Source organism: Episyrphus balteatus, chromosome 2 (genome assembly GCF_945859705.1).
Source record: "Episyrphus balteatus chromosome 2, idEpiBalt1.1, whole genome shotgun sequence".
Classification (NCBI taxonomy): domain Eukaryota; kingdom Metazoa; phylum Arthropoda; class Insecta; order Diptera; family Syrphidae; genus Episyrphus; species Episyrphus balteatus.
Window position 1 is genome coordinate 86,508,501 of NC_079135.1, and position 12,182 is coordinate 86,520,682.

Here is a 12,182-nt window from a genome sequence, read left to right on the forward strand (position 1 = left end):
ACTCGAGTCAGAAAAAAAAATCATATTTCACCCAAAAAAAGAAAGAAAGCATCTTGTTTGAAAACACTCTCTTTATTAATAGGTTTAAACCCCACTCGAGTCAGAAAAAAAAATCATATTTCACCCAAAATAAAAAGAAAGAAAGCATCTTGTTTGAAAACACTCTCGTCAATCAGTCGTCTAGATGTTTTCCATACTAAATTTCGCTTGTGTTATTTCCTAGATGTTTGATTTAAAAAAATCTAATTGAAGATCTAAATTATCAACCAAAATCTATCAATTTTGCGGTATAACCTTTATTTGTAAAGAAAATGTTACGCATACGCCACAGTGAACTCTAGCAAGTAAAAACAAAATATCAACTACGGTACGATTTTTTTTAAGGTGATATGAAAATTCACATCTGTTTTTAAATCTATTTTTTGATTGTTTTTACAAGTAGGCAATCTCTGAAACGAATGAAGATAAGAAGTGCGATATTTATGTTTTCTGGGGTGCTGAAAATTAATATGAAGTTGTCCAACAAAATTTGTCACAACAAATGGATAAGACATTAGAGGTTAGACTGCATATCGAATAAAAGCATTGTTGGGATTAATGGTTTAATGAATATTTAAAAAATAAGAAATAAAAAAATTTTTTACGATTTTTACTGTTTTATTTTAATTTCGTTAAATACTAACGTTACAAATTATATAGGTTTTTGGTAATTTTGCATTAAAAAAAAAAAATAAAAAACGCGATGTTTTAGAATTTTGTCCGTATTAAATTGATATCAATTATATATATATATTTAAATTATTATATTCGTACTGAAAATCAATTCAATAAACTCTTTAGTCTCCTTACATATGAAAAGTCAAAGTTAAAAGTTAAAAATACCATCTCCCAAAAAATTGAACACGACCGACTCAGTTGGTATTGTCATGTTCAAAGGAGAGATCCTGAGAACCCCGTCAAAAAAGCAATATCATATAACGTTCCAACACGAAATAAAAAGAAAGGTAGGCCTAAAAACTCCTGGTACAAGCAAATGCAAAAACACCAGCATTCAGTTGGCCTCAGAAACGGAACAATACAAAACCGGGAGGCTTGCCGCCGATTTCTGAGGTCAACCCGGCGAACCCCACAGGCGGATCACTAGTGTGAAGCAGTAACGTGGGAAGTTTATGATCCCCTCGACATCGAGATCATAACAGCGCCGAGAAAAAGGAAGAAGAAGAAGAAGACATATGAAAAGTCAAAAGAAGATGTCATCTCTTTAGTATTGTTCGCAGAGTGATTTTGGCAATCAAAATAAGTTTTCAAACAACTTTAAAAATTGGTAACTAGAAAAAAAAATTGCAAAGAAAACAATGAAAATTTATCAGATACAAATTTAAAATCAAACCTTAGAACTTGGTACACTTTTATATTTCAGTGCTATTTGTGGCATCATATTTTCAGCATGGGAGAACTTGGCTCCATTTTTTACATTTATGTTTTTGTTGTGATCTGAATATCTCTTGTCATTCGAAGTTTTTTTTTTTTTTGTATTAGGTTATTGTTTGATTCTGTTCATATTTCACTTTGCGCTATTTTTACTTGCGTTACGTTGTAATGTACATAAGGACATTCAGATTATAGATGATGCAAATAAAGTAGGTCCCGAAACCGAAAGTCGTTCAGTCTGTCTATCTTTCTGTTAAAGAAACAGCACGGGTAGTTGAATTCATCTTTACAGAGACTGGTGCAGAAATATTTTTGGAATTAAATTTTAAGACCAAAAAAGGTATGTCTACCATGTACCATGTTTGATTTTCTTAAAAAATCCCAACCGTTAATAATTAGTTTAACATAAACTAGATATAAAAGCGATATTTGAAAAATGTTACGTATACGCCACAGTGTTTGCTAGCGAGTAATTTAAATCGTTTGTAGGTATATAATATATCTGTATTAATATTTTATTTAGTATGTATTTGTTCGTTTATTTTTGAAGCAAATGAAACAAATTCCTAAAATGCATTTGCTTGCAATAATCTGCATAATGCCCTTAATTATGTTAGGCTGCTTTAAGATGGCTTCACTTATGATCAATGTTGCTAAGAACTTTTAAGGACTTTTAGGCCTAAAAACTATACATAGTTTGTGAAAAATAACCTTCCAAAAGCCGCCAATCAAACTTTCATTTAACCTTACGAACTGAGTTCCTGCCTGTTTTTCTTTCATTTTTCAATCAACATGCGATTATTAAAAAGCTTTAAATCAAATTTTTATGCAATTTCTTCGTATTAAATAAGTGATGTTAGTTAAAAAAAGATTGATTGTAAAAGTTAATAAATATTTTTAATACGTTCAGTTGTTTGAGAGACAAATGAACAAACAATTTTTTAACAAAATATGAATCATATGCATAATTTAAATTTTAATACAAACGCTTGAAAAATCGCAATGTATTTGGTCGCAACGCTAGCATACACTGTGGTGTATACGTAATCTCTTTTTTATTATAATCTTTATACTTGCAATTCATTTATTAATTTTGGCTGATATTTTAGATTTTCATCAAAGATTTTGTACAAAAGTGCTATAAAGAAGAATGGGCACTTTATAATGACCTTTAACATCGGAAAGGTACAGATAAGTGCAGTTGTAGTTGATTAAGCATAGGCCTGTATCCCTTGCAGGGAAAGAGCTATGTACAGAGAGGTGTCCTTTACAGAATTTTTACAGGGTATAGTTTAATGTTTAAATGAAAAAATTCATGGAGGCGGATTTTTTTACTTCACCTTAACAGCATTGGCGTAGATACAGAAAAATTACAAAATAGAAAACTTTTTAAATCATGTTTAGGTTTTCTTCTTTTTTCAAGCACAATACAATGCGCTAGTATGAAAAAAAGTTTTTAATTTCGAACTTTTTCATAAATTGGTGTTGTTAAATCTTACACTCTGTGTTTTTATTTCAAAACAAAAATTAGGTAAATGAAAATTGAAAAAGTTTGAAAATTGATCACAAGTTAAAATATTTATCGCAAGTATTATTTTACAGCCTTTACAACAATATAAAAAATATTTTTACTTGCGATACATTTTTAAAACTTTTTTTTTATTTCCATTTAATTTTTTTGCAATAAACAGACAGTTGCTAGTTCTTGTTTTTTTTTTTTTGTATAATAATATAAAAATCTTACGATTTAATACTTTTTTTAAAATGCTATGATGTACAAGTAGGAAAATAGCATACTTTTTTTTAGGTCAAACCCATTTACAAGAATGTTTTCGTAATTGTAATTGTAAAAATTAAATTAAAAATATTTTTTCAAAATTATTTTTTTCTGTCTCCTTCCGAACCCACACCTCCAATAAAATGATTTCGAGAATAACAATTTTCTCGAATTCGGCTCTAACGCTTGAATTTGGTGTGGGCAATACTCAAAGTGACACTTTTAGATTTTTTTTAACTAATTGAAGCTAAAAATTCAAAAACAGACAAAGAATTTAGATAAGCCAAAAACAAATGTACAGTGAAAGCTCTTACAACGGACACCTCCCTTAGACGGACAATCCCCTTGAGCGGACAATTTCTCACGACCGTGGATCTTGAATTGAAATTTCATATATTTAATGTTCCCTTAAAGGGACACTCTCTTACCCGGACGCGGGCAGCCATTGCCATATCAGCCGCAATTTGGTAAAATGTATTCTCTTAGGCGGACAAAAACTCTGGTTTTAAGACTTATTGGAGACAATTTCGATGTGAATGTATTCTTGAACAATTCCTGATTACATTAACACAAAAAAAGTTATATCTTATTCGCCTTAACTACAATGACTTAAAAAGTGGGAAATTTACATAAGTAACAATTTTTACTTGCGATATAGGTACTATAGGGCAAGTTTAGGATTCGTAAAAAAAATCGAACTTGAGATACAAGATAACAATTTTACATGACATTACGATGATGGAGAATGCCAAAAAAGTGGGTCCGGCAATTCTGTCTGTCTGTCTTTCTGTCTGTCTGTGTGTCTGTCTCTATCTGGAGCTGCACCCTAAACGAGTGAAGTGATTTTCTTCAAACTTGATAGTTAGCAGTTTTTGGTGATTCCCTAGAGGGGAAATTGAAATTTTTTTTTATGACCAAAACTAACGGTACCTGCCATATAACGGAAATAGAAAAGTTAATTTTTTTCAAAAACGGCTCTAACGATTTTGATTAAAATTTTTGTGTTTAGTACTACACATAAGAGCCAACTTTTTAAATAAAAAAAAATATTTTTTGTACCGTTATTAACGGTACCTGTCATAGAACCAGGGGCGTACACACCATTGGGGCAAGTGGGGCGGTGACCCGGGGCCCCCAATACGCTAGGACCCCGTAAGGAGACAATGCAGAGAAGGCAACTGGTTATAGATACTTGACATGAATCACTTCGAACACAAGAGAGACAAATTATATTTTTCAGTGAATTGGTAGCCAGCCACATAATATTTCATCTAAAAAAAAGAATTACCTCAGGGGTCCCAAAAAAATAAATTGCTTTTTTGAAATAAAAATTACATAATATCTTGGGGCCCCAGAAAATATTACTTACATAATTTAAGTGACTAACAAAAGATAGGTATATCAGGGGCCCCAAAAAAAAAATAAGTGGGCGTATACGTACTTTTTTATTTGTTCTTATTTTCTATATCAAAGTGGCCCCAAAAATTTGGTCTTGCCCCGGGGCCCCGAAAGCTCAACGTACGCCCCTGCATAGAACGGTTTTTTTCGTTTCTGAATATCTCGTACAACATTAACCCGATTTAAATGAAAATTTGTATACAAAAGTGTGTAAGTAAAGATAATATTAAAATTTTAGAAAATTTTCAAAAAACGCATTTTTGGATTTTTAAAAAATATTTCAAAATTTTTGTTTGAAAAATCAATTTTTTGAAAACGGATCAATGAAAAATTTTGAAATTTAGTTTTTATGTGTAAATTAATTATTTCTTCAAAATGGCATACCAACTTTTTTTTTGAAAAATGTTAAAAAATTTGTATATATAAAAATTTATTTTTTTAAAAAACGGCTCGTACAATTTTCGAAAATTTTTTTCTAAAAATACCTTTTTATACAAGAAATAAAATGGCATATTTTTTATTTTTTTTAAAATAATTTAAAACGGAGTTTAATTAGTTATAAAAACAGATTTAATTTTTTTATACTACTTATGAAATTTCTTCAAAATATCAAATTTTAAATTTCTTGAATAAATAGCTTTAACATTATAGTTACTTTAAGCATAAGAGCAAGTACGTGCGACCCCAGTCGTGCGATTTATTTATTTCTTTCTAGCGCTATTTGTTTTTGGAAAAACCTACAAAAATTGTTTTTTAAACCAACAAATAAGCTTTCTGCCTCATTATTTTTAATTTTGTGGACGGAAAAACTGTCACAAAATGAGTTTGAAAATTTTCACTTTTTGCAAAAAGTGGCCGTTGAAGTTACATATACCTTTAGTTTTCGAAAATTCAATTGAATTTTGTCCATAATTCAAAATCTAATTTGACGCTTACGATTATTTGGTGGGAAGGGGTCGATATGTCTGCAGCTGTGGTCTGTATTTTATTTTGTTTCTTCTGTCTTCATGTAAATTTTAGTTTAATCATTTTTCAGGATACCACCAAAACGCAAAGTGTTGAGTTTTTGTTATGTTTTGTTAATAAAGATAAAATTTCTTTATTAAGCCATTTAAAAATTGCTTATTTTTTAATTTTTCCCATGGACGGACAACTCCGTTAGCCGGACAAAAGTGCTGCGACCGTGTCGCTGTCCGGCTAAGGGAGCTGTACACTAAATAAACAAAAAAGATTAATGATTAACCTCCAAAATCAATGTTATATATGATAGTGTTACGCTGAATACGATCGCAGGGTAAAAGTCAGTAGTTATCAGTTGTTATCACCATTACAAACAGGTCCATTCATAGATACCTACCTATCGTCGGCTAGAGCAAAACATGTAACTCCAGTTTAACAGACCTAGTAGACATCAATAAAACACCAATAAAGCATTTCTAAGTTTTTGCTCAAAACAATATAAATTTGTTTTAAGACTCCATACTAACTAAACATTTAAGAATTGATAAGATTTCTGAGCCTTTTGCATTTTAAATTTTTAGAAATCATTTATGTTTGTGGAGTTAGCAGGTTTTCACTCTAAACTGATGATTAATGTATTTATAAAAAAAAGTGCCATTCCGGAAAAAAAGAAGTTAAACAATTTATGACCAGTACAAAATTGTTTGCAATACAATACCTTTCTTCCCTGATACCGTCAATATTCTTTATTTTCTTGAACTGCAAAAAGAAAACAGCATTATTAGTAATTACTTCGTTTGTCATAATTAATTTTTAATTTGAGTCATCAGGTGATAGGAAGTTAATGTAGGTACCTACACATTTTCTAAAATGACAATTTAATACAAGCTGTAGACGTAGACAAATCCACATAGTCCAAAGAAAACTGCATTATTATCATTGTCATAATTCGTGGCACTACAAATAAACATTAGTACCTACATTAATTCCAGAGATACCCAGGTATAATTCCATAGGAAACTTTTTGAATGTTTGCTGCAAAAATGTTTAAGGAGCCGGTTATAGGTAGCAAGAATACTCACATATAGTTTAATTGAACAAAAACTCTGTTTAAGTGTTCTTAGTATAAACAACCAACTTAAAGATCAAATTATGTATGAGGGATATTTGATCCTCAAAGTACCTATAAGAATGAGATTATAAAAAATGTACATAATATCTTTGCTTTAGAACGTAGACTAAATAAGTCCCAATCGCTAGGTCGTGAGTTCAAGCCACACTCGGCCAATTTTAAAAATTATTTGAACACAAGCGACTTATCACCCCTGAAAGGAGTCTGATGATCGGTTTGAAATAGCTATAACTATAGCCAATGAACTTGGTCGCTATTATTCATTAAAAAAATTCAAATAAGTAACACATTGCGTCGTATGCAATAAGAATGAGCTTAAGCTCTTATCTCACTTTTCAGTACACTTTCATGAGATCTATCACATTTTCTTGAGATAGATCTCTAGGAAATGTACTGAAAAGTGAGATAGAGTTTAAGCTCATTCTTTTTGCATATAAGCCATTAAGCTCTGTCAAATTGTTTGTTACATAGACTTCTTCTTCAAGTTGATGATTCATTTTGAACCAATTTTATGTATAAATATTCAATAGCAAACAAAATTCAAATAACCTTCCCAATCTTGCTACCAAACAAAATCCACCTTCAAAGTAAAACAAACTCAAAATTTTCTTTTTGAATTTCTTTATTTTTTTCTCTTTTTATCAAATGTTTATTGTGTGCCACAATAAGTTTCTACTAGGACAAAAAAATTCGTCAGTAAAAAAAACATCAAATATCCACGTCGATCTTATTGTAGCGCACAGGCGATGAAACTCAACATTGCTTTTTTTTATTATAATTTTTTTTTTTTTAGTTTTTTTTTACGGATTAACTTAAAATGAAATTTATTTAAAAAAAAAAAATATTATATGGAACATAAACATAAGAGTATCAAAAAAAAAAAAGAAAAGAAAAAATAAAGAAAATTATTTTTTTAAAGGTCTTCAAGTAACGAAGACAAAAAACTTCTCAAGCTCTACAAAAACTCATAATTCTCATTTAAATTACAGAACACTACCGTACAGTCTTTCTTATCTTCTAATCATCAGAGCCAGCTGCGCGTTTCACTTTCCTCTGCTTGGGACTCTGGCTTTGCTTTGGGCTTTGGCTAGCCTTGGGCTTGGGAGAAGTCTTGGATTTTGGTGATTTGGGTGGTGATTTTTCTACAAAAAATAATAAGAGTTTAATTCATGTTTTATTGGGAATGAAATTTAAGTATACTTACGAAGAGCACGAAGAGTCTCCTCTGGAACCCAGTCATAGTCGATGTTTCCATCACTGGTTGTTCCAGTTTCGATGGTCTTCTTTGTTGTGGTGAAACGCTTCCTCTTGCCAGCTGTTCCAAGAAGCATCTGTTGACCAAGAACCAGAAGGAGGATCACGATTCCTCCGAGAAGAACATACAAGAAGAAAGTTTCCCCATCCAAACCTTCATCAACTTCAGAAATGAGGACAGTTTCGTTGAAGACGGTCTCAGTGAAATGAGCACCGTTCGAGTCGCGATAGTTAAGACCAATGTTCAAACCGAATGGACGACCAGCAAAGGTATCAGAGGGAAGGAAGGAATACGAGACGGTTCCTTCATAACCAGACTTGACCTCGCGATTGTAAGCGACAGCAGAGAAATTCTGAATGTAGTAGTTGAAATCCATTGGATAACGGAAAGAAGCTTCGACAGTTTCAATGACAAAGTCATCTTGGCCTTGGTTAGAGAATCCAATCAAGAATTCAACGGGTTTGCCACCAGGCAAATCGAGTTGCACTCCAGGAGTGTACAAAGGTTTGGTAAAGAGCAAGAAAGTGTCAGCATTTGGAGACTTTGTTGTCTCACCTTCGTCATCTACTTCAACGTCTTCGCCAGTGACTGCTCCATCATCACCTTCCACATCAACAAGGTCATCTTCGATGTCATCTTCAGCGAAGGCGGAAAATGTTTTAGCTAAAATCAAGACGATTTAGATGAGAATTCGAAAAAAAAGGGAAAGGGCGGTTGCAACCCACTTTCAATTGGTACCACATTACAACTAACAACTCATGCCACGTATTTGGGGGAACCAAGCAAAAGATTTGTGTGGATAAATTAGTTAAAAAAAATTGGTACTTACGACTGTTGAAGGTGCAAATAATGAGTGGGCTGACAAGCAGCAGCAGAAGGAAATAGTTTTTCATTTTATTTTTATTTATAAAATTTAATTTGTTTTATTAAAATTATAAATTCTCTTTACAGGAGACCACTGTAGTTAGTAGACGAAGACGGTAATGACAGAAAAGCCTCGAAAATAGATTGAAACGCGCTGTCGATGTGTCCAATGTGAATGCGCGGTGGTGTAAGAAAAAAACGACGATACTTTCACTCGGCACTGTCACATTAGAGAAAACTCTACAAGATTGTTATTACGTGGAGCCGCGTTTTGCCGAAGTGTCTCCACGCGATGACAGTTGGTAGGGGTGTGTTCGTAGAGTGTAGATGTTTTTATTCGTTGAGTTTTGTTTTTAATTTTGAAGCCTGGTACGCTGTTCGCGCTAAATTTTAGCTGAGATAAAATTCCCATACAAGTTTATCTCGGCTAAAAATTTTCGATAATTTGTATGGGAGCTAAAATTTAGCTCGAGCAGCGTACCAGGCTTGAGTGTAGAAAAATTAAAATTGAATTTGAACGAAAACAAAAATAATGCCAAAAACGAATGAAAAATAGATCTCTCGTGTGTGGTTGGATATTTTTTCGTATGTAAAATACGGTTAAAGAACGCTCTTCCTGTCTAATACTATGTTTCCACTCACAGTAAACATAATAAGGTAATAGCCCTGTTCCATTGGAGGTGGTAGTTTACTACTAGTAGATATTTTGGTTAATCTAGTACTGTCATCTACTCATGCTCTTCTTCCCGAGTAGATACGATTTGTATTGAATTCGTTGAAAGTGCGTTCCATTGAAAATCGCTAGTAGTACTTTGCCACCTCCCAATGGAACAGGGCTATTCGTCAAAAATGGGCACCAATCTGTCAGGTCGGCCTTTAATTTTTATATTTCAATCGCAGTAAACAGGAAATTTGTTTTTGTTTTAATTTATAAAATGTCATTTGAAAAAATTATAATAATAGGTGTGTTTTTTTGTTTATCTATATAGATTTTGTGCAAAAAAACGACATCGGGATTTTTGAAATCCATGCAAACATTTGGCACCACTGTACATATACTTTGGCAGCTGTCTGTCAAAAATGTTGCTTTTGTTTTTTTTTTTTTATTTTAACTCCGAAGTGGGAAGGCCATTACATCCATGTTGGATGCAAACAAAAATTTTCATATGGCCATGGCATCCATGTTGGATTCAAAAAAATTGTTTTTTCACAAAAAACCAAAAATTATCTGTATATTCTTAGCTACATTTTAAGACCATGACCATTAACATTAGTTGCGTCGTTCTTGTGTTATAAGCGTTTGAAGGTAGCCATATTGAATTTTTTTTCGATTTTTTAAAAATCAAATGTGAAAACTTTTTTATTTTTATTTCTAATTTTTCGAAAAAATTTTGGTAATTTTATATACATATCTGTTCAACAATCTTATCAGGATCCATTTAAGACTTTTATCTGAAAAGTGCATTGCGTATATCTCGAGATATTAACATTTCAATGCAACCATGTCAAACAAATTTTTGATTATTTTTTTCTATGAGAGTTTTTTTCAAACCTCGTTTTCTCCGCTTTTTTTTTTGTTAATATTTTCAGATATTTCTATATGAACACAACAATTAAACTACCTTGGCACTACTGTTTTTATCGAGAGAAAGTAAAATCTGGATAATTATCTGGATTTTTAAAAAATCTATACAGATAAAGTTTTTGTTGTTTTTAACACGTAAATTGTTTTGATTTCAAAAATCTCGATGTCGTTTTTTTGCACAAAATCTATATAGATAAACAAAAAAACACACCTAATATTGAAAAATAGAAAATTTTCTTCGTTTTCCTTTTCGGAAAATTGTCAATAATTGTTAAAAAAAATTAGTGCTGTGCGTGGTTTTTTGCGTTTTTTGTCGGTAAAGCCTAGTACGCTGCTGATGCGAAACGTAAAATTTTCAAGTCGACAACAAAAATGCTAACGAAAAAATATCATCGAGTATTCTGTCAAATGCAAGGTTTAACTACAACGCCCACTTTTTGCAAAAAGTCAAAAAGTGAAAATTTTTAATCTTATTTTGGACAGTTTTTCCGACAACAAAATTACAAATAGTGATGCAGAAAACTTATATTTTGGCCTAAAAAACAATTTTTGTAGTTTTTCCCAAAAAAAAGGGGGGTTGAAAGAAATAAAAAAAATTTAATTTTAAGTAAATTTCCCACTTTTTTACTTTTTAGGTCATTGTAGGCTTAAGTGCCTGGATACACAGTTATTTTTCAATCGATTTTAAAATCACATGCGGTGGCTAACACTGTTGTGCCCAATCACGTTCCACTTTTACATTTTCTAGGAACAAACGTCAAAAAGAGAAACAATTTAGCAATGGAACTGTACTACCCATAAACAAAAAATACCAAGACTGGAAACTTTCGTACGTCTTTCCCCCCAAAACCCTGTTGTGTACAGTGTTGTCTGTGAATAGATGTGAAAGCTACCACGTTGGTAAATGACGTTAACACGCACACATTTATAGATTCACGACATTCACCACTCATCGGACACGAACACAACGATAGGTTCACGACATTCACCACTCCTCGCAGCTTGTAGGCAAACGTCAGTTGACTGCAGTCTTGGTATTTTTTGTTTATGGTACTACCCTCAGAAAATTCAATTCATTTCGTGAGCATCTTCCCCCTTCAAGGCTTGGCCACACCGGAGGGTATGCGGTAGCGGTACGGGTAGAGGTAACGGTACTTGTATGAAAAAAATTCCAAACTGACATATCAACGTTCAGATGTGGAATTTTTTTCATACAAATATCGTTACCGCTACCCGTACCTCTACCGCATACCCTCCGGTGTGGCCAAGCCTTCACTCCTCATCCCTCTTGCCGACAAACTGACTGCTTAGGCGATTGAAAAATCACCGTGTAGCCAGGCACTAAGTAGTGAGTTTGTAGGGATGAGGAGTGAAGGGGGAAGATCCCAACTAACAATTTCGATTTTATAACGATGGTGAGAAGCTTCTCGTCATGACTAATTTCACACCTAAAAGACTCATATAACCGTGTTTATCATCAAAAAGGCCCCCTTTTTTCACTCCTATTAAACTGATGAGAAGTGCAATGAAATACTCCTGTAAAGTTTCTCATCAGTAGCTGAAAGTGGTATTCGATCCTATAGGTGTGGGAAGAAGTACACTGTGGGCCAGTTGTACAAATGTGGTTCAGCCTCGGATCAGGAATTTAACCCACCGATTTCGGCGGATTAGCTGCGGATCAACTTCGGTTCAAGCATGGATTTGGCTATTTTTACATATGTGGATCTTGCACGGGTGCTAAACCGGAACCTCATCACCGATTTTAGAAGATAAAAGTTGC

At 32.7% G+C, this 12,182-nt stretch overlaps 1 protein-coding gene across 1 annotated transcript; it reads right to left on the reverse strand.

The window, feature by feature from the left end:
- Nucleotides 1-7,311: 7,311 nt before the first annotated feature.
- LOC129912193 (translocon-associated protein subunit alpha) lies at nucleotides 7,312-9,035 on the reverse strand. Its single transcript, XM_055990339.1, has 3 exons — nucleotides 8,783-9,035; nucleotides 7,903-8,616; nucleotides 7,312-7,840 (listed from the first exon to the last, which is right to left on the reverse strand). The coding sequence occupies exons 1-3, from the start codon at nucleotides 8,844-8,846 to the stop codon at nucleotides 7,716-7,718; spliced, it is 903 nt and encodes a 300-aa protein (XP_055846314.1). The 5' UTR covers nucleotides 8,847-9,035; the 3' UTR covers nucleotides 7,312-7,715.
- Nucleotides 9,036-12,182: the final 3,147 nt, after the last annotated feature.

Bases quoted from the DNA above. Each gene is read 5' to 3' on its own strand.
- LOC129912193 (XM_055990339.1), bottom strand. From the start codon at position 8,846: ATGAAAAACTATTTCCTTCTGCTGCTGCTTGTCAGCCCACTCATTATT. The intron at 8,617-8,782 runs GTAAGTACCAAT...TCTTGATTTTAG, and splicing joins TATTTGCACCTTCAACAGTC to CTAAAACATTTTCCGCCTTC. The intron at 7,841-7,902 runs GTAAGTATACTT...TATTTTTTGTAG, and splicing joins GGAGACTCTTCGTGCTCTTC to AAAAATCACCACCCAAATCA.